The following is a 22,929-nucleotide window of genomic DNA, read 5'->3' as shown; positions in this document are numbered from 1 at the left end:
TTTTATGGCTCTAAGGCTCAAAGCAGTCAAAAATGATGGTGGATTACAGAAAGGAGCCCAACATATTTGGAATTTTCTGTATTTTGAATTCTTAATTCAGCTGATTGTCACTAATCCACAAAGTCAGATTGCTCCAGTATAATGCACAAAGATGATAAATTTTAAACAGATGAGAATGTGGATATAATCTTTCATACCAAAATATCAACTAAGCAAACCACAGAACTATGCCAGACTACATATGCATACCATGGACAGCCAAGAACATCAAAATAACACATTTGTTTTGAAGTTGGGCATCCTCCTCTCCCATCAAGCTTTTTCTATCATCTAGAATTTAGCTATGTATCCACTCTTGAAGTGTAAGAAATCATACGTGATCTAGATTTCTTTTTATCAGTAAAAAAAAAAAAAAAAAAACACAAACCACATGCAAGCAATGTGAAATATAGCTTTATGGTATCACTTTGTCACTCCAGCTCTTTACAGGACAACGAGCTGTACAAAGTGGAGGAACCTTACTGCTTTGAAAGCAAGTAAACCAGACTTGAAACAAACAGCAGCCCTCAGGCTTCTTCATATAACAGATTTTAAAAAGAAAGCATTGTTTTACAAAACTCTCTTCTTTACAAATGTATCATTAATTGACAGGCTAAAAAGAAATTCTGCAAACATCATTTATTTTTCACTTTAGGTTTCCTGCACCTTCTTCCAAAATATTTCATAATGACAATTCTAAAAAAAATGAATGTTGTACAACAGATCACTGGCCTGATGCTGTGTCCCTACATTTCCAATTTTAGTAGCATGCAGTTTATCAGAATTTTAGCAAAGGGTACAAAGGGGTAGTTACTCTCATTTGAACACTTGTGTTGCTGAAATAACAAATAAGGAAGCTTAAATTTGAAGGAAACAAACAAAAAATCATTTTTTTTTTAAATAAAAAGAAACCACCAGCATGTAAGTTAAAAAAGGTCACACAGAGAACTGATTTTGACCAAGCCCTTATTGACCCTTGCTTAGAATAACATACGTAATTTACTCTACGCTATATCCCTTCTAAAGCAATACAACCATATCCTTTTAATCTGCACTAAAGGTTATTTTTAGACTACTAAATACACTTCAACCCCACGGCCACTCCAAGCTTATGGTTTAAATAATTCTACTTATTTCACCATAAAGCCTCCAGGTGCTTCCTTTTCAACACTTACACTGAACACCTCTGTATTGGTAAACTCACAAAAAGCTTTCTTTTTCTGGTTAGAAGAGCTAAAAACAATACATGCAAGGGGAAACAAAAAAATCAGTGTTCTCTTGAGAAAAAAAATCCAAACATGAATCAAGTAGCAATTCTTCCATTCAATATTCAAGCTTCCCTTCTAAATTCCAGTACTACAGATGTCAATCTGTAGCATACCTTGAACAGTGAACTTTTGCATTTCCTTGGAGTCCTAATATTTGCAATGAGATTCTGCCTATCTGTGTCACAAAACACAGTTCTTCAGCTTCAACTTCAAAGACAAATTCTTCAAGCCTTCATTAATCACTCGTCATGTACTTGGACAACCAACTTGGTATGATGCTTAAGCCCTTCCCACTGAGGGTCAAATGTCAGATTCTGGTTATGTGCCCTGCTCATGTTTTACCATTTTTCCTTATACCAACATCTGAAATACACAGTTACATCAGCATTCATTTCAGATTTTGATCCGGTTCGTTTTTTATTTACAAAGAGAAGCCAGATGAAAGAAGGTTAATGAAAAGCTAGCTTGAAGCAGGTTGTCATTGTTAGGCCATTTGTCATTTCACCAGATGGACACCTAGTTATAACCTCTGAAGCTGTACATAAGAATGGTTCTGAAAAAACTTCAGAAGTTTTTGAACCAGTTGGAGTTTGGAGGGTTGATCTTTAAGAACAGTTTAGCCTGAAGAAAGAAGTACTAATGATTTTTTCTTGATTATTCCGCCTTTTGAGACACTAATGAACTGACATGTCATTAAAGAACATCATACTATCACCTTTATTTATTACAAGACAGAGTAGCCTTTTGTGTATTTATAACTCACAGGTCAGCAAAACGGTTACGTTGCAATACAAAGAAAACATGCTGCTGATGCAAGTTTTACCTCTCAACCTAAAACAAAGCAGGAAACTGCTGTATTAATATCTCCAGTCTACAAGTAACAGCTATAGTCCATGAAGAAACAGTCCATGCACTGCATTCTAGGATACGTGATCTACTTTCCAATGGTAACAGTTTACCAGAAAAAGTGTTTTCCAACTCTACTTGCATAAGCTTTTTTGAAAACCTCTTTTATTTTACTTATATTCAAGGCTTGGCAATATATATATATTTACATTTATATGCATATATTGCAATATATATTGGCTAAGCTTTCGGTAGGAACCTCTCCTTCGTGATTTTTCTAATATCCTGTCTTCCTGCAGCAGCAAAAAGCAGCATCCACTTTATTTTTTTATCTATAAAGCACTCTGAATTTTTATGAATGAAATTGATGAACACATTCAAGCTATGACTATTGCTATCTTCAATACTACACTATCCAACGGAAAAACTCATTTTTTTTGATGAATGCCTCAAGAAACATTGTCCAGGCCAGTTATAAGTTCACCACATGGGAGACAAAAAAGCAATTCACTGACAAATGACCATGTCAAAAGAGATGAAGCGGCTTATGCCTCCAGTAGTCTGATGACTGATGTTAACACTGGATAGAACCCAGTGTGGATTAGCCATAGCCCACATTAACTGACTGTTCCTGTGCTGGCAGAAACGTAAGCAATAGTTGATTTCTAACACATCAGCTTTGCATCCAAGGATGAAAAGAGGAAACAGGAAAAAAAAAATGTCAAGAAAATATTTTAAATTGCAATATAAATATCAGAGGTCAATTTACACTGAGCTGCTATTCTGCAGCTAAAGCTACTTGGAACCATCAAACAGTGCCAGAATTCTGGTGCAAAGATAACTGTTTCGATACAGGGTTGTGGATTTTTTTATTATTATTTTTGTTTGTAAAAGTGACTTTACTTTCAACCATGGCATTTGCTCAGCCAAAATCCACCTGTCTGCACTACAATTAAGGAATTTACAGTGTGTCTGGAAACATACCATGAGCCTTTAAAATACATATTCAGCTTAAAGATAAGTTCCATAAAATACTCACTTTTCTCTTCTGGTTTTCTCTAGCTTGTCTTTCAAAATCATGATCTCCTTCTTGAGGGCAAGCTGCTGGCTCTCTGCATCCCGTAGTTCTTTCTTCAGACTTTTTATCTCATTAGCATGCATTATTTCACGTTTAGATAGTTCTTCTTCATAGAAAACACTTTTCTTTTCCAGGTCTGCCTTTAATTTAGTGATCTCTTGCTGGTATTCTATATAGCTTACAGCAGGTGAGCGACCAACCTGTTTTTGCTAAAACAAACAGCTCCAAGTTAGCATTCAAGAATGCTGAAAGGGATGTTCAGCAGCAACTCAATATTCTTAAGTCTGTGTTTAGAAAACATCATATTACAGACTTCAAGTAAAAACATAAATCTCTTTTTTTCTGAACATTTGTTAATTACAAATCTGAATTGTACTCTTTTATCATTTTGTGATTTAAATGCAGTAATAGTTTTCACAATATTGAAAAATTGATCATCATTTTAAACACCTCATGCTGCATTCTGACTCCCCTTACTTACATGCAGTCAGAAAATGACCAGAGAATTAAAAGACCTTCGTGCTCCTGCTCATACAGTTCACAGCATGACTTTGGACTATGATATACAGTCAATATACTTCAAAGCTCAAATAATTTGTGGAAAAACTATATAAAGGCAAGCAGAAGCTAAACTTAAGGCTAAATTCTAGTTACAAAAAGATTAGATGGATACCATCAGTGAGGAAAAGCTGATCACTTACATCATCATAGTGGATTACTAGGAAAAACAAGCTTTAAACAGTAAGAGTAATTACTTTACTTTTCACAGCTACAGCTGCATAGCTGCATCAAATGCTGCACTCACTAATGTCCTGCCAAAACAAAGAAGATGATCGAAATCAGGCTCCAACTGAGACAGCAGCATGATACCTGCACTGAAAGCCAAGTATGGAAATACGTTTTAGTGTAAATACATGAATAACCTGTTTAGATTTTTCTTCCTATTTTTAATATGAAATTAAAGGTAGTCTAAATAACTTAAGAAAATTACTTAATAAAAAGACTATGCTTCAAAAAAATACAGATAACTGAAAAACCTACTTCCTTAGGGCAACACACCTTTAGGAGGATCTAACAGATCTAGGATATTTTGTTAATACCTCCATTTTTACCATAGATAACCAAGGCTTTGCATAGTTTCTTTTGCTCATGTATGAACAGGCTTTAAGAGCTAAATGTCATCGTAGAACATTCTGATGGTCTGAGTTACTACCATGATGTATTCTGTGAGAAAACTGAGCCTTGCTGTTCGTGTCAGCGTTACAATGTAAAACCCCCTAAATGTACAAGCCAGATACATGCTGCTATCTCTTCGTTTTCTGTAACTCCATCTCACACACACCAAAAAAAAAAAAAAAGGAATAAAATCCTGCTGTTAGGATGCAGAATTGTAGATCAGAGGGAAAAAGTGCCATATTAAGTGGAGATTGTTTTGAGAGGGAAGGGGGAAAGGAAGAATTTCCCTTTATGCACAGGCACTTAACTTGTTCATTACTGCCCAACATGATGAATTGCCTACACATATACTGCAGTGGAGCATGTGAAAAGCTTCTTTGCAACATCATGATTTTAACGCTTCTTTCATGTTTTATTTCACAACTAAAAGATACTATTAAGATTATAAAACAGATACTGCAGTGGAAGAGAGAGCTGGATGGTATTGTACAGTGGCTTACAGAACTAGAATAACACAGTAAACAGAAAACATGTTTTGAATTTAAGTAAGCATAAATTCCAAATATATGTTTTCATTCATGCCTGTTATATGTGAACAAATGGTGCAACTGAGACATCATTTCTCGTGAAGAGGCTGGCTGCTCAAAGCTTGGATGGGTATATACTTCGTTGGATTAAAACTGGCTGAGTGGTCAGGCCCAAATTGTGGTAAATGGAGTTAAAGCCAGTTGGAAGTGAACCCCAGGGCTCAGTACTGGGGCCAGTTTGCTTTCAATATCTTTATCAATGATCTGGATGAGTGCAGAAAAAAAATTTGCAGATGATACCAAGTGAGGAACGAGTGTCAATCTGCTCAAAGGCAGGAGGGCTCTGCAGAGGGATCAGGATACACTGGACCAGTGGGCCGAGGCCAACTTCCCAGCATTAGGTTAAAGGCTGGACTAGATGATACTAGAGGTCTTTTCTAACCGGAGTGATTCTATGATTCCATAATGAATCTCGTGGCACATCGACAGATAGATACCATAACTCAGTGCAGGAGTTCATCTCTCTCCCTCTCTCATCGACATACACAAACAAAAAAAAGCCCCATACAGCAGCTCTTTCATTAGACAGTTATGAAGCTGAATAGTCCAAACCGACAGCAGTGTTGTAAATATTACTATATGAATTGACATCTATATCACATACTACAGATACTGTAATTGCAACATAACAGACATCCAGTTTTGCTCTTGTAGAATAAAGAAGAATCATCATTAAATACCGCAATAATGCAGCCATATAATTTACCACCAAAATCATCCAGTCAGCCCAAAACAGACTTTGCTAATACACTTTTCCTTTTTTGTATGTGTAATTAGTCCTCTTCAGTCTGGAAACAGCTTGAAGGAGTATGCTTGGACTAAAGATATTAGAGATATAAAGATATTAGACTGAGACTCTCTGCATAGTCTCAGGGGTCCTGATGTTCATCAGTTTGAATAATCTCTTTATGAACCTGCCTATACTGTCACATCCACAGCCTCTTGTGGCAACAAGGCCCACAAGTTCAATACCCATTGTGAAGAGAAGTACTATTTAAAATTCATGTCCCATTTATCAAGTGTCCCCAGTCACAGTACTGTAGGGTTTCACAAACAGCCATTGCCATTCACCCTATCCGACACCTTCATGATTTCATAAATCTTAAACATAATTTCTTCTCAGCTTCCTCCTATCCAAATTTAGTGTCACATCCTTTTTTGATACTCCTTTAGAGGCAGGTGCTCCATCCTCTTGATCATTATAGTCGCTCATCTTTGTGACTTCTCTAAGTTCACTACATCCTTCTTAAAAAGAGGAGACTAAACTATGCATAGCACAGATATGCACGTGCAGTTAAGTTTTACACAGCAGCAAACAATTCTCAGATTTTTCTCAGGAACTTTCCTGATGACATCCCCATTTTTTTTTTAAATTATTTTTTGTCTTTTTCTGCTACTGCTGCACACTGAGCCAATGACTCCAGAAGGCTGTCAGGAACAACTCCAAGAGTTCCTTCTTGAGTTGTATCTGTCAGTCTCAAATCAGTAGTGTGTAGGACAAGGTTAGAGTATTCTTCCACTAATAACCATACATTTTAGCTACACTGAAGCTCCTCTGACACCCTTTGACACAGTAATTTTCTTGAGATCCTTCTGGATTCTCTTGTTATCTCTGTGGTGTTTACCTGCTTGAAAGAGCCCTGTACCATTCATGAACTCCAAGATTTCACTTCACATGTCCTTCTCTTGGATAATGATGAAGACATTGATAAAAAACAGCTCCAGCATTAATACCTGGGAATCTTCTCTGTTCTGAGAATTCCTGTGAAAAGGTGCATATCTTGGCTAGCAGTTCTGCCATTTCTCATCCAAGTTAGCTGAGGCCACTGCTCCTGGTGACCTCAAATCTTATTTACCTGCCAGCTCTAATGCTTCCTGCACATCATCCTCAGACTAATTGAGCTCTTCTGGCATACTTTGCTACAAAGAAAACACTCTCTATGGCAATCTCCACTGCTTCAGCAGTGAAGTCTGACAAGCTAAAACTTTGTTGAACATTTCTCCACAGTCCTATCAAATCAAAGATTACTTTTTTCATTCATGCCAGAAAGCAGCCCCTTGAGTTTTCTAAGGTGGTTTCCTGCTTTTGATTTAAAGGACCTCCCACAATCAGTTTGAGTATCCTTTGCAAAGTACTCTCTACACCATCCTTCTTTAATTTTCAAATTCCTGTACATTTAACCTGCCATCATTTATGGGCTTTTCTGTTCTCATTTGGAGACACTTTCCTTTTCTCTTTGTTTTTAAATACTAACCTTTTCTCTATTATAGCCTCCTAACTAAAAGCTGTACAGAGCTTTTAGTGAATGGAAAATGCAACATCACAACTTTCCATGATCCAAAGTATACACACTGTATTGTGAAATGTCAGTAAGAAAGCTACAATTCCACTTGCCTAGTCTGATAAAGCTGCCTTGTTGTTATTAATCAGCTTACCATTTAATCTCAGTAAATCTCCAATAAATTCCTCTCACCTGCTAAACTGTTATACAAACTCTTTGCTGATGGTGAAGATTCATGAAAGCAGAACAAACATCTGAATTTTCAGATAAGAATTAGAATTCACAGCATCGGAAGCTTTATAAATCCAAATTTCATGAGGAATGAATTTCTTTATTTTCATTTAAGGAAGGCAAAATAAAAGAATGTGTGTTAAAGAAAAAACAAAGCAAACCAAAACAAACTTCTGTGTAGTGACCTAATGTTGACAAATGTCCCCCAAAATACTGGACAAAACACTGGGAACAGCATTTTGTTGTAAATGAATAAAAGTTTGTAAGGAGAAACAAAAAAACCCTTCTCATTCAATTTTTGAGAAAGTCTGTGTTCTTCAGAGCACCATATACAATGCTAAGGCATAGAGTAAAATAACAGTTAATATTCTTGGCTTACACTTAAATTTCTGTTTCTGAAAACATAAGCATGTGTGAACAATCTTATCAAAATAAATACAACACTAAATACACTCAAACGTTTCCTTCATGGTTACATCAGTTGACTCCTATTGTGGAGACACCCATCTTTCTTTTTTACAATACAGTACATAAAACACCTATAGAGAAACCCACACAGGCTGCAAATTTACCTTCAAATAGTCAGCTACCCTCCACTAAAAATGCTTTTACTGGGTAAACAAAGTAATAGTGGAAGCAATTTGGTAAAAAAAAAATAAAAATAGAGTATCGAGAAATACTTCAGTTGGCTGTGAACACACTGGTCTGAACACTGCAATAGGCAAATATTCATTTTTCTGGACAATAATGTGATTCATGCTTGTATTAGTATTCAGCATCAACTGGAATGTCAAACAAACAATATCTTTTTGTTTTACATCTGAAAGCAATCAAACAGATCCAGTACTAGTGGACCAGCAAGTCTGTAGGTGCTAATATCTGAACACACTAACCTTTAGCCCTTCTACTTCACTTTCCAACTCTTTAGAATACTGCTCACTCTTCTCTCGTAATTTCCTGTCTTTGGATGCTTCAGCAGCTGCAGCTTCAGCTTGGACTTCCAGCTAAAAAAATACATAATTTTTAATAGGCAGAATTCTTATATTTTATCAAAACCTATTGATGATTTTCAATAAGAAAGACAAATCTTCAGCACTAACCTGGACACTCCAAATTCTTAGAAAATAAAATTGCTATGTTTGAAATAACAAAGACGTAAAGATTTACAGATAACATTCAAAAAATACATTTTTTTGAAAACCTTACATAAAACTACAATTTCATAGATTCTAAACAGTCTTCTCACTACTTACTTCTTTTTTAAGTCTCTCTGTTCTGCGTAACTCTTGCCTTAAACTTTCTACTTTTTGCATCACCACTTCCATTTCTTCCTCCTTATCTCGGAGCTGGCGGGCAAGCTTTTGTTTTTGAGAGTGCAAGTCTGTCAGCCGCTCGTTCATCTCTGAGAACTCCTGCATTGCCAATTTCCGCTGGCTGTGTGCATCTTTCAACTCTTTGGCTTGGGATTTTAATCTGTCACTAGACTCTGCCAGTTCCTACAGTTTAAAAGAAGAATTAAGTAATAAACCTAGAAAGCTGCAAGGCCAATTCTCTGGATGTGCATCTAAAACTTTCTCCAGAGTGAACAGAAACTACACACTCATTTCTTTTGATAAATGCATCTACAATACAGATTGTGTGCTTCTATAAATAAGGTAAGAGGCCAGGTTTTACTACTGAAGTCAGTTAAACTGCATAAACTTAATCAAAGTGTAAATTTCCTCTTCAATACAAAGGCTTTCAAGTACTCACATTAAAACATAAAAATACCTTGCTATCTTAAAAAATGTCATTGACATAGTTTTTCACGAACTACGTAAATTAATAAAAATAATAGCATTCATCTCAATTTTTAAAGAATTCTTCTGCATTAACTGAATGGAGAACTCTGGTCTATGAAAAATTCTACTTTAAAAGCTTCTAAAAACTGACCTACCCATGGCAACAATCATTTCCACACACTATACCATAACATAAATTTTACAGAATGTTTCAGGCAACAAAACATTTTGTTTAACGATAATATATGATAATTATTATTTTATAAGAACCCACATGAAAAACACAGCCTGTGCTGTGATACCCCTAGAGTGAAAAACCTTCACAAAGCTTGCTGTTGTCTTAGATCTGTTTTATTACACTATGAATGATCACAACAGTTAATATGGTTTAATGATGTTCAGCCAAATTAGAGAAGAACAAAGAAGCAAGGAAAAGTAAGTCAAAGGATGAGAAGTGGCAGGAAGAATTAATATTTGGCACTGTTGACATTATACAAATTTAAAAGCATTTTCTGAGTTTTTTTAAAGGTGTCCAAATCACTATGGGTTGTTTTAGAATAGAGATAGTCCTTCTTAGACAAACTGGCAGTTCTCAAGGTTTTAAAAACCTTATGAGTTAAAGAAAAAGTGTTAAATACAGCTGGCAGGTAAACATTGAACGTGGACTCTACAATACTGTGCTAATACAAATCATGATGACAAGCAAACTGATGTATTTTGCACCGAATTGTATTTTCAAATTGATTTAATCATGAAGGCAAAGTAGCCACAAAAGTCAGTATGTTATTAAATAAGAAAATGTGGAATTAGGGAGATAGAGAAAACTAAAATCAGAAAAATAATTCTTCAGTCTTCATATTTGAGGAAATTTTCACATCTCTCTTCTTGGAATATTTCCATGCCACATCCCAACAGTAAATTCTGAACATTTTTTCCCTGCTACAGTCTCACCCTTATTTCAGATTAAAATAGTCATCTGAAATAGTTCTTCTCTTCTCCATCTTCTAATCACTCTAATTATCATCTTAATCTGAGACTATAAAACCTTCTTTGCAACCATTCTGCAATTTGGATCATAGAGTAGTTTACTATCTGGAATTAGTCACTTATGACCACCCAGCAATCCTACATACAATGCTTTAACTACTGTCCTTGTCTTAAAAAAAGTCAGAAAGCAAAGTAGGTCACATTAAACATTTGTTACCTACTCATTAATTTTACACTCAAAAGTTATTTTAAGCAAAAATTAAAAAGTAAAAATAGTCTTTAGGATTTAGAATAGTCACTGACAAAACACTTTTACCTTATTAAGATCTTCCCTCTCTTGCTTCAGTGTTCTGACTTGTTTCTCAAAAGCCTTTATTTGTCTGGAAGCATCATCCAATTCCCGCCTTGCAGTGCTGGCCTCTTCAAGTTGCTGTTCTAGCTGACCAGAATCTAGAAAAAGCAGCATATTTCTAAATATGTTAAGGGAAAGGTTATTGTAGAATAGCATACTCCAGCTGTTTGAAGCCTCTTCAGTATTTATTTTGGTTTCAAATTAACACAAACTAATGCAATTCGTACCTGGCTTTAGAATAGAGATTAGGTGGTTTCAACTGCCATATTTGCTTTTAACAGAATAGAATAGGTCACAGCTTGATGCCACACAACATAGACAATGACAGCTTGTCTTTGCACATTATAATAATCACACCCTACACATAATTCTGTCCTGCATGCTGTAACATGACCTATACATTTGACTTGTGCACACCATAGAATCACAGAAACACATGGCTGGAAAGGACCTACAAGGTCATCTAGTCCAACTGTCCTCCTATCACCAATACTACCCACTAAGCTACTATATCATATCTCATAGCACCTTTTCCAGGTGCTTCTTGAACACCATGAGGAAAGGTGACTTCACCAGCTCCCTGGTCAGGCTACTCCAGTGCCTGACCACTCTTTGAGAGAAAACGTTTTTTCTGCTACCTAATCTAAATCTCCCCAGGTGCAACTTGTGGCCATTTCCTCGAGTGCTATCATTAGTTATCTGGGAGAAGAGGCCAACCTCCTCCTCATCACAACCTCCCTTCAGGCACCCCCCAGCTCCCTCAGCTGCTCCTCACAGGACTTGTGCTCCAGGCCCTTCACCAGCTTCGTAGCCCTTCTCTGGACACACTCCAGGGCCTCCATGTCCTTCTTGTAGCGAGGGGCCCAAAGCTGAACACAGCACTTGAGGTGCGGCCTCACCAGACCAGAGTACAGGGGGACGATCACCTCCCTGCTCCTGCTGGCTGCACTATTCCTGACACAAGCCAGGATGCTGTGGGCCTTCTTGGCCACCTGGGCACACTGCTGGCTCATGTTCAGGCGAGCATCGATCAACACTTCCACGTCCCTTTCCTCTTCACAGTCTTCTAACCACTCTCCCCAAGCCTGTAGTGTTGCATGGGGTTGTTGTGGCCGAAGTGCAGGACCCGGCACTTGGCCCTGTTAAAGGTCATCCCATTCACCTCAGCCCAGCAGTCCAGCCTATCCAGATCCCTCTGAAGGGCCATCCTGCCCTCAGACAGATTGACACGGCCTTCTAATTAGGTGTCGTCTGCATAACTTACTGAGGGTACACTCAATACCCTCATCCAGGTCATCAATAAAGATATTAAACAAGACCCCTGGGGGACACCACTTTTAATGGGACGCCAGCTGGACTTAACTCCATTAACCACTGCCCGCTGGGCACGGCCCTCCAGCCAGTTCTTTACCCAGAGAACAGTGTACCTGTCCAGGCCACAGGCAGCCAGTTTCCCCAGGAGAATACTGTGGGAGACTGTCTCAAAGGCTTCGCTGAAGTCTAAGTAGACTGCATCAACAGCCTTTCCCTCATCTAGTCTGGTCACGCAGTCACAGGAGATGAGGTTGGACAAACGTGACCTGCCTCTTGTGAACCCGTGCTGGTTAGGCCCATGATACTTAATGGTATCATGATACTTAATGTATCTTTCCTTACAGTGTATCATAACTATAGAGAGTTTCTTCCTCCCCACAAAATCCCCCAGAAAGAATCAGCAAAAGTAACCAATGCAAGAGAGAGCTGGTAAACATTCTCCTGTTGATACACTTAAAATTAACTTCAGAAGATTTTACTTACTTCTAGTATGAAAACCATTTGTGTTTACGTGATCTACTTTACTACTCTAAGTACAGGAAAACTACTACATCAATTTTCTTACTGTCATTTATACAATGAAAGTACATTTCTATGACACAGCTAAATAATGTCATATTAATACACTCAAATGCTATAATATAAAAAGCTGGCAACCATAAAATATAACAGAAAACTGAACATTTCTATATAGTGTTTTCTTTCTAGCTTGTCTCTTAAAAACACATATTTAAAGCAAGATATATGTGAAGGTGGGTTAATTCTGATTTCTGAAATCAAAGGCAAAATGTCTTGATATTTCATAGTTGTGGCAGGACTTCAGACCATGTGTATTTATCCACAAACAAGGACCAATCCATACTCTTGATAAGAGCCTTTTACAACCTTTTCATAAATGCAACCCTAGTAGACTGACTTAGAGAAATCAAATAAAAAAAATACATTTCTAAGAACAGTAATTTCTGAAACACAAGAATTTCATAAGGAAAAGAATACAATTACCTTGTACTCATATAAATATTCAGTACTGTTTTAATTCATCAAATCTTGTTTAAAAATTTAAAGGAATGCATTTAAATAAGAGATGTAGCTCAAAGACATAAATTATTAACTGGCTGTCTTACATAGGCTACTCTGAAGTCACCAGCAAAAAGAAGGTTTATATATGGCTCTGCTGATCCAAGATAAATCTGTCCTCTGTGCATGAACTACTTTGTTCCATAGCTCTGTTTTCTTCTTCTGTTCCTGCCTTTTACATATTTGGCAATGTTAAAGATTCCTCAAAGTTTTCTCCTATGTAACTTACAGAAGAAAAATTACAACTTTGACCTCAAAAAGTGAAAGCATATGCTAGCTTTTCATTACCTGAAAAAATAGGCAGACAAAAAATATATGTATTTTTAAGGTTCCACTGGTTACACTCTCTAATTTGACACAATTTTACATTCATTTTTATTACCTTTTAAATGGGTGTTTACACTTACAGTTCCAGAAGAGGCAGCAAAACAGGTTAAAGAATATAAAAGCTGGTTGTAACATATGAGTAAATGGTAATTTTCCTTCTAATCATTCTAGTTGTTGCTCACATTTTAGCTAACATATGCAAACACTCACTGTAGGAAGTTATTACATTACATTTAATTGGCCAAGAGATGAGCCAAAAGCATCAAGTTCAGCTCTGCACCTGAACTGAACCTTCTTAAAGTTCATCAGTTCTAGACTTGGAAATATAGATATTTTAAAGGTCATCCAGTACACTGGAAACTAGCGCCCCTAAATCTGGGTGCACTCAGACATGACCATCATCTGGTTTGTGCCTGTCTTATGTCAATAACTTAGTTTTAAAATCTATTTCTTAATAAAAAATAAATACACCACACACACCAATCTTAAGATCAAGTAAAATACAACATTATATCTTCCCAATTTTATGAAATTAACTTGGATTAGCTACAACTCAAGGCACAAATGAGTGCCTTCTATTTAGTGACTGTAATGTCTGGACCTGGCAAGGCATTCAAATATATACTGGGAAAGTTATGTGGTAACTAGGTGTGAATTACATGACTGTACGTCTTCCTTATTTGATCACATTTTTCACTTCCAACCCAAAAACCAGAAGCGCATGTTGTTTGTAGGAATAAATATATAAATATGTATGTGGCATGAAACAGAAAATTATTAATGGTACTTAAGAGAAAATAATATTAATTAATACTCTCAATATTAGCTGCCTTTACCAGACACTGAATTCTTTTATAAATAGAAATGGATATCAGTTGTGTTGGAAAATGTTCCACACCTTTTTTATTATTTTTTCAATACCAAAGAAAGAGAGTAATATCTGCAAGAATGAACTAATATCTGAGCTGCAGCTCCCTAAGTCAAGAAGAAAATATAAGTTAAAGCTGACCTTGTTGCTTTTCTATAAATGCATGGTCCTATGAAAAAAAAAACATTCTAATGAATGTTGCTTTTCACTGATCTCAAGGAACCAAAACTGAAGGTTTTTGCAGAACAGAAATTCCTGATCGTGTCTTGCCTATCCTCGTTACAGCAACAACTGGAAGGACATTTGGCTGGAAAGCAACTTCACAAGAACTTTTGTTCTGACACAGCACCAACAGGACATTACTCAGACTAGTGAGATCCTCCCTGAGCTACTTAAGCCACGTTCATATCCAAAAAATATGGTACAATGCAAAACTGCTACATCATGCCAGAGAAGCTGTCCAACTGTACATCTGTAACACAGACTCTTTCAGACCACACAATTTTAGCATAATACAATCTATGTGCTACAATCTGCAATTCATATATAGTGTGCTTCTGCCCTGTAACATAGCAGCAGAGTCTAAACACATCAACTAAGACGTCTGTTAATTTCAAGTTATTCTTTCTATGGGTGTCCCTGCTGGCATTCCTGAAAGAACAGAATGAAGCTTTTTCACACATACAAACCAGAACAACTCTTTTTTCTTTCCTTGACCCTTTTCTCACTGCATTTTCCCTTGCCACAGGTAAGCTACAGCTATAGAAGTAGAGACCCATCTACTGTGTCTGACTTTTCCCTCATAAAATGCATACTTTCTCCTGTTTGGGTTGACAAGAAAAATAGGATTTGTCCTCTTTCTTTCTACATTCCTAGTCTCAGTATGTAACAATCTCCATCAATCTTGTTAATTTTCCTAAATAAAAATCATCCTCACTCTAGAAGTTCTTAAAATATGGTGAATATGGGAGAGTAAGGATAGCAAAGATGAATTTGTATATCTTGAATTTCCTTGACTCTCCATAAATGTTCCCAGTAGCCTCTTTCAAGACACAGGATATTGCACTAGGTAAGTCTTTGCTTTTAACTAGTTTGAGAGTTCTAAAAAATCATAACATTACATTAATTTAAGAAATTCAGCTCTTAACCTACACAAATTTCAAAAATGATTTTCAAGCTTAAAGTATTTTGTGTGTGTGTGTGTGTGTGTGTGTGTGTTGGCGGGGGTTGTTTTTCTTTCTTATTGAATTGTCCTTATGTCAACCTTGAGTTCTTGCACTTTCCCATTTTCTTCCCCATCCCACTGTGGGCAGGAGGAGTGAGCAAACATCTGTGTGGCGTTTAGCTGTCTACTGGTTTAAACCACAAACCAAATATTTTTCAGACTGTTAAAACTGCTAGACTGAAGTCTTCATCCCTCAAGTTTGTTTAGCCCTGTAAGCAAGAATCAATACCTTCCTTCTTTCCAGTTTACTACCTATGTACTTGCACACAAAGCGAGAAATACTAAGGTATGCTACAGCGGCTTGTAAAAGAACAGCAAAGTGACTTTGACTTGTAAAAGGACAGCAATGAGTTATGACAGAGCAAAAAATAACCAAACAATTGCTCTATCTACTCCTGCACTACATTTTTGGAGGAAAAAAAACAAAACAAAACAAAAACAAGGAAGCACAAAGGAAATTGGTCATGGTTTCAGATTCTTAGGTAGAGCCTGATTCACATCCATGTAAATTAGCAATACCACTATTTAAAACCAGTGGAAATTCACAACTAATGGTAATAGCAGAAGTCACTGAAATTTCCTTTCCTTTGCAACTGAAATTACTCAAGTACTAAGTACTAAGCTGAATTTGAAAAAAAAATGTTGCACTACAACTGAGAAGCAAACAATCAAATTAGAAGTAAAAATAGATAGGAAAATTCTTTAAAAGGAAAGCACTGGGGGAAAAAGATCTTGTCAAAGTATTCTTCACTGTTACAGTTGTTACACTAATATTTATAACTTACCTGTTACCTGTTTCTTCAACTTTTCAATTTCTTCTTTTAAGCTTTTAATTTCTAAATCTTTGCTTGCTGTAATTGGGCCATCCACTGTTGAATACTGCAGAGCCTGGACTGTCTGGGTAGACTCTAAAAACAGATGTAAAAGAGAGGAACTAATTACATGCCTGACATCTGGGTGGTCAGAAGGATATTACTGGTTAACTAAGACATGCCAAAAAGCCCCTCTACTAAGGGCTTTTACATGTATACACTTAAGGCCATATCCCGTCAGACATTAACACCTAACGTGCAGACTCAAAACCTTAAAGTAAAAACAGCATTAAGGTAGAAATTTAAATTACGATGAATATTTCAGAAAACTACATTGTAATTATTATTAAATGCCTCTAATCTAATGAAAAAACATGTTTCTTTTTTCCCCCCAAACAATAGAAAGCAACATAAAACTTTGAGAATTCAAGCACTGCATTAGGTTACACAGTCATTTATGTGTCAAAAATCTTTTCCAGTCTCCATCAAGACCAAGTCTTACTCCTGTAAAAAACTAGACATGTCTACAGATTAGGATGCTATGTTTTATAATTTCTAATGGCTAATGGCCATTTTTTTCAGGATGCTACGATGTCAATAATTTTCAGGATGCTACGATACATAATTTCTAATGACTAGGGGCCAATTACTTTCAGCAGCTGTCAGCTGGACAAATTAAGTTCTTATAGATTTTTAGAATTAAATCTTTATGCCAGAATGGTTATTAAATCTTTACGCCAGAATGGTTATATAAGACAGTGCAAGCAGTGTTAGCATATTTTAAGAAGTTACATACATAGGATATTTCAGGCATAAAGACTACCAGAAGTTTAATATGTCAACAGAAATAAGAGATTTGTTTTCTTCAAGAAAGCAATCCATGAGTTATATTTTTTTTCTCCACTGAATAAACTGTGCTTCACATAACCGCAAGCTACTTAAGTCAAAATTATGACCGAAAGATTTTTCTATGATACCTTGCAGTTTTCTACTAAGTTCAAGCTTTTCCTGTTCTAAACGTCTTATTCTCCTCTCATAAGCTTCTGTTGCTAAAGTGTCCTCCAAAGTTCTTTGAATACTCGCATCAAGATCCATGGAGGGTGGTCCAGCTGTCAGTCTGAGGCAGCTGCGGTCTGAAAGCACACTGGGAAAGAAAATTAAACAGTATTTTGTTTTACAACAGGACATGTTTAAAATTTAAAAAACAAACAGTAAAGTTGTTTAAATTGTGAATAACTACGTAACTCATTACACAATAAAATAATACTTTGTCAGTATGTGCTTAATAAAATCTGAATTCATTTCTACCTAACATGACTGATATTCCCAATGCATTTTTAGTAATATAAAGGTGAATAAACTCCTGATTAAAAATGACCGTTACAGACAGTCCAAGTTAGTTTCCAGATAGGAAAAAGTGACTGTCTAGATAGTTAGTAAGATTACAATAACAGGTTATTTTAAAATTATTCATCAAGTTTGCCAAATACTGTACTTATAACAACTACAACAAATGGTGTGAAATTATCACATGAAAATCAGAGCATCTATATATGAGAAATACGGTGAGGCCTTGGTTCTGTGTATACTCATTTATACATACTGCTGCTTATGCAAGTAATCCTTTCGAAGTCTACAGGTCAACTCACATAACCAGTACTAAGCACGTTTGCAGAAACACACCTGGCTTTTCAATAGTTATGATCATTTATAAAAATAAATAAATAATGATTATGGAAGAGTACATAGATTTTCTTGTTACTGTTTTACTTAGCAGTAGAGATGACCATGAGAAATATCATGTTAATACAAAATATCAATTAAGAGTATTTTTTTGTTGTTCCCATTCAAACTTACAAGAGTTTCAAAGGACTAGAAATAAAAGTTTTTCACATAACCACAAGCTACTTAAGTCAAAATCATGACCGAAAGATTTTTCTATGATACCTTGCAGTTTTCTACTAAGTTCAAGCTTTATAAGCCAAGTTCTCTCTGGGTCCACAGATCTGGTCCACACATCTTTGCCATAAGTGGTCAACTTCTTACACTGTCTGAAAACCACCATTTTCAACATAACACCTCTGAACACAGTTGGTGACCTTTACATTGATGTAAATTTTACCTGCAGAAGGTTCAGTATTTTGGACAAACAGCATTTTAGTTTATTCCCTGGTAATCTCCTTGATATACCACATTCCTTTGTAATCTGTTTACAGCGGGTTTCAGAGAGAAACAGGATATTATGCAACTATCCTACTGACAATTTCAGAAATCTTACTTACCAGCTACTCGTATATGTGAAACCCACAAATGGTAAATGATGGCCAGAAAATGCAGTGTGTGATGGTGGAGGCATTGTCTCCTAGAAAAATAACAGGACAGTTGAGCAAGTAATATCCCACTGGATTAAAAAATAATAATAAAAAAAGAGCTTAATCATGTGTGAAGTGTTAGTGACAATATCATATTAACTAGATTCTCAGTCATCCTTACATACAGCTCAAATATGAAATGGCATCACCTAAATCTACCTATAATAGCAGGCAATATATAAAATATAACATGCTGGCATAAAAATGTTTTTCTGATTAAACAGGCTATCATTGGAGGAGAGCAGAATATAATAAAGATTAAAAGACAATTAACTCCTTCAATTTTTCAAGAAGCTCTTAGCGCACAGTATTTTTTATTTCCTCTTTTACTCCTCTCTGCTCTTCAGCCAGCAGGGCTTTTGCCTATAGATTTACCCCTTTTCTGAGTAGGCTCTCTCTATTTTGAGAAAACAACAGTTGTACATTTTCTAGAAAAAAAAGTATTATAACAGGGTTTTCTAACCCCATTAGTGTTTTGAACATTTCTATCATCATTGTTCCTTTTCTCTGCCAGACAAATCAACAAACTACAGACATCTACAAATGGAGACAAATCTTTGAGTTTCTCTTCAGGCTAAAACAACCCTGTTGCTACATTTCTGGAACCTTATGAGTTCTAATATTCTTAAGTATACTGTTAAAAGTTTCCTGTTTAATCCCAAGATGCAAGGTTTATGTTGTTACACTAAAGGTTGCCTCCCAGTCTGTCTTGCATAATGCCTGCTTACATAATGGTCATCGAAGGCAACCCCCTGAGAAGAAGCTTGTGACCCTGAGAGTGATAAAGCATTTGAAATAAAAGAAAGTGTAATGCTTTTTTTTATTATATTTTTTTCCTGAAATCAAACAGAAAAAGAAGAAGAGAGCCAGTTGTACATGTTTTAATGTAAAACTTAGCAGGACAGAACAGGTAACAAGACTGTATTCAAAGGAAATCCAAAATTACTTCTTTGATGGTGACCTCAATGATATTACATCACAAACTTGACCTTCTAGCAGAAAAATGATTTTCATATCAAAAAAGGCCCCTAGACAGGAGAAGCTTAGACAGTGTGAATAAGCTACAGAAGATAATCAAGCTTTACAAAGACCTGCTACAGACAACATCCATTTTTACCACCTAACCCCGACCGTTGTCCCTGGACTAAATAATATGCAAATATACTGGAAGACCATATAAAAAAGTTATAACATAAAAATAGTTGTGAAGGAAAATGGGCAATACTAGATTCAAGCGGAGAATAACTGAGAATAACTGAGAATAACTGCTTTATACACTGTAACCATAGCATTTTTACTTTTCATATAGTTCAAGTTGAGAGTTTTTCCACCTCTTCCAAACATTTTGACATTCACTATAAAAACTGGCAAAAAAAAATGTAAAAAATACATGTTGTTCCTATGCAGCCACACTGATTTGCCTGATCTGTCTACTTGAATACCTCTACCACTGGATTTCATCTGGTTTTACTGCGCTGTTGGAGGAATGGGAATGTAAATAGCAGTCACATCCTGCCTATATCAAGTCGTGTTGACTAAAGCTTATCTGTGGGTCCAGGAAACTCAATGGAACTGAGAAGCATAAGCAGTTCAGAAAACAAAAGCAAAAAACAGTGCAAATGCTTCACCTCACATGCAAGCAACATATTTTTGCGCCTTTCAATAAATAAAAATGCATTTCCAAAGAGATGACACAAGGAACTCCTCTGATGCTAGCATCCCTATCATCTGTCAAAGGTCCCATTTAAAAGCATAGAAACACTAAGATTTTTAACAATCATCAGTTGCAAGCTTTTTAGCAAAGGCAAAATTATTTATTTCTCACTAAGATTTCTCCTGAAAAAAAAGTAGCTGTAACATTTTTCCTAAATTTTCGCAAAGTTCAATTTAAGTCAGAAAAGAAGCTTGAAAAATTTTAGTCAGAATGAACTGAGATTTGGCAGAGATACGAGCAATTACTAATACAATGCTACAACAAAATGCATTATGCAAACTTAATACAAATATCAACAATGCTCTATTAGAAATCGTGTCTTGCAGACTACCTACATGCAAATATATTATTATTTTAAAAACTTGGACACTAAGAAGTTGTGACTGCAAATAAGTCGTATGTGTGAGTAAGACAAAGTTACAATGACTGTACAATATTTAACAGAAATTATCCCTACAGATCCACACTTGGAGGATCAGACTCCAAGCTATGAATGTATACCACCCTACAGGTTCTTCAAAGCTTCATTTATTTATTATTTGTGCAGAACATCACGAACACACAGAAATAAACTGCCATTTACATGTTTTGTTGTAAAGTAGAAAACAAAAACAGATTTCTCAAAATGTTAATTATATACTTACAGAATTTTTTAAGCAATCATCATCCACATCAAAGTTTGACGTATCAGTGGGGCTACTGACTTCTGGGATGTAAGGTGCATCACAGTTTTTAATGTTGTCCCAATCAATCCCAGCAAAAAATGGATGGTTCTTAAAGTCTTCTATCCCATTCTGTCCAAGTCGATGTTCTCTGCTACAAATGAGCCTTCGGATGAGGTCCTTTGCACTTTCAGAGACATCTGTCACTTGAGCAGGAAACTGAAACCTCTCCTTAAAAATTAAGGTAAGAGAAAACTATTTATTACCAACAAGAAGTTGGAGAAATCACTCTTCTGAGTGAAAACTATTATGTAGAAAAATAAATGTGCAAATACTCAGGTTCTTAAATTTACATAGTAAGGTTTCTAGGAGAAAGATTTCTGACAAGGATAGAAACTATTAAAAATTTATCTCCTAGATTTTCTTATTTGAATTTCTCTTAAACTGTTGGATTCTACAGCTACCTCCAAGTTGAAGAACATTTAAGAATCTGCTGCATAAGCCAACCAATAGAACCAAAAGAAGAAAGTAACACAAAAGGAGTAATATGACGTATCCAAGACTTGCTCCATAGAGTGAACTAGCAGCCATGTTTCCAAATCCACATTTTAGCTTTGAACTGCTTTATCCCAAAGCAAAGTCATCTGCAATCCATAACCATAGACTTTATATGGAAACATACTTTATTCTACATTTATAAACATTGACATAATAATTACATAAAGCCTCATTTTTAAATACACCTCCAAGTTACCCTATTGCTTATTAAAATTAGCTCAGAGAGAGACAGAAAGAGAAAATGCACTAACTTTGTGGTTCATTATTTTCCCATAGGTCTCCACCAAGGACTCAGCATAAAAGGGTGTTTCTCCATAAAGCATTTCATACATGCAAACGCCCAGGGACCACCAGTCACACTCAGGCCCATACTTCCCTTTTCCGTCTTCCATGGCCTGTAAGATTTCTGGAGAGATGTAGTCTGGCGTTCCAACTGCCACTGAAGATTGGACCTGTAGAAGTTACATGTGCAGGACTAAAATCAACTTCCATCATTACAGACACTGCTGCTTGTGGCACTGTGCATGTATATAAACTTAGCCTAGTTTAACCTAAACACAAAAAAAAGCTTCTAAATTTATAAAAGAATACTTAAGCATCCAAGTTACTTCATTAATAGGCATTCCAATGACATTTTTTGATAAACTCTTACAAATATTTAATAAAAGAGAAAGAAGAAACTGCCAATGCTTGGTCTAGAGTTGTTATTGATTAATTATGTTCTAGGGCGTATATCATGCCCTGGAGTGTTACAAAGTATTTGAGATAATATATGTAATTACATATATTAACCTAAGCATTTTATAAACAGTAAGTCCAAACAGCATGCAGTGATATTTTGAACTGAGGCTAGTTACATACCAATACCACTACAATTCCATTTCATTTGACATAAGGCACCTTTTCTCTTTATTAACATAATTTTAGTGGCTAGCAAAGGACTGAGGAAAATGTGTTTATGAATATATCATTCTTTCTAATTTACCGTTCCATCTTCCATCAGTTTCAGACAAGAACCAAAATCTGCTAATCGAATATGTCCATTCATATCCATCAAAATGTTGTCTGGTTTAATATCCCTGCAAATAAAAAAAACATTTCAGAGTTAGTCCAAAAATGTATTGCATAACATATAGTCCAGTCATTAACTCTGCAACACTCTTTATCATTGAAAAACAGAGAAAATCAGTAGATGGAACACTATCACACATCATGTAACAAAACTTATACCAAGGGACATTTCATGGCAGGGGCTGTACATCAAATCATATAATGCATATTGATTGTAGTAAGAATTGTGCAGTCAAACTCTTCTTATCTGTCATAGGTAGAAGAGACAACTTTATTAGCTCTGAACTAAAAGTAAACAAAAC

At 35.9% G+C, this 22,929-nt stretch overlaps 1 protein-coding gene across 8 annotated transcripts in view; it reads right to left on the bottom strand.

The window, feature by feature from the left end:
* The window catches only part of CDC42BPA (CDC42 binding protein kinase alpha), a 117,966-nt gene that overhangs the window by 56,459 nt on the left and 38,578 nt on the right, over positions 1–22,929 (bottom strand). For 7 of the 8 annotated variants that reach the window (XM_035322090.1, XM_035322091.1, XM_035322092.1 and 4 more), the window contains exons 5-14: positions 22,542–22,635; positions 21,808–22,008; positions 20,981–21,229; positions 18,533–18,612; positions 17,228–17,394; positions 16,224–16,346; positions 10,592–10,725; positions 8,761–9,003; positions 8,401–8,511; positions 3,193–3,440 (exon numbers count right to left, since the gene is read on the bottom strand). In XM_035322090.1, the coding sequence (XP_035177981.1) occupies positions 3,193–3,440; positions 8,401–8,511; positions 8,761–9,003; positions 10,592–10,725; positions 16,224–16,346; positions 17,228–17,394; positions 18,533–18,612; positions 20,981–21,229; positions 21,808–22,008; positions 22,542–22,635 (1,650 nt within the window). The remainder of the gene's footprint in view (positions 1–3,192; positions 3,441–8,400; positions 8,512–8,760; positions 9,004–10,591; positions 10,726–16,223; positions 16,347–17,227; positions 17,395–18,532; positions 18,613–20,980; positions 21,230–21,807; positions 22,009–22,541; positions 22,636–22,929) is intronic. The other variant, XM_035322095.1, reaches the window with a different exon arrangement.

Source organism: Oxyura jamaicensis, chromosome 3 (genome assembly GCF_011077185.1).
Source record: "Oxyura jamaicensis isolate SHBP4307 breed ruddy duck chromosome 3, BPBGC_Ojam_1.0, whole genome shotgun sequence".
NCBI lineage: Eukaryota > Metazoa > Chordata > Aves > Anseriformes > Anatidae > Oxyura > Oxyura jamaicensis.
This window is presented reverse-complemented; position numbering and strand designations above follow the sequence as displayed.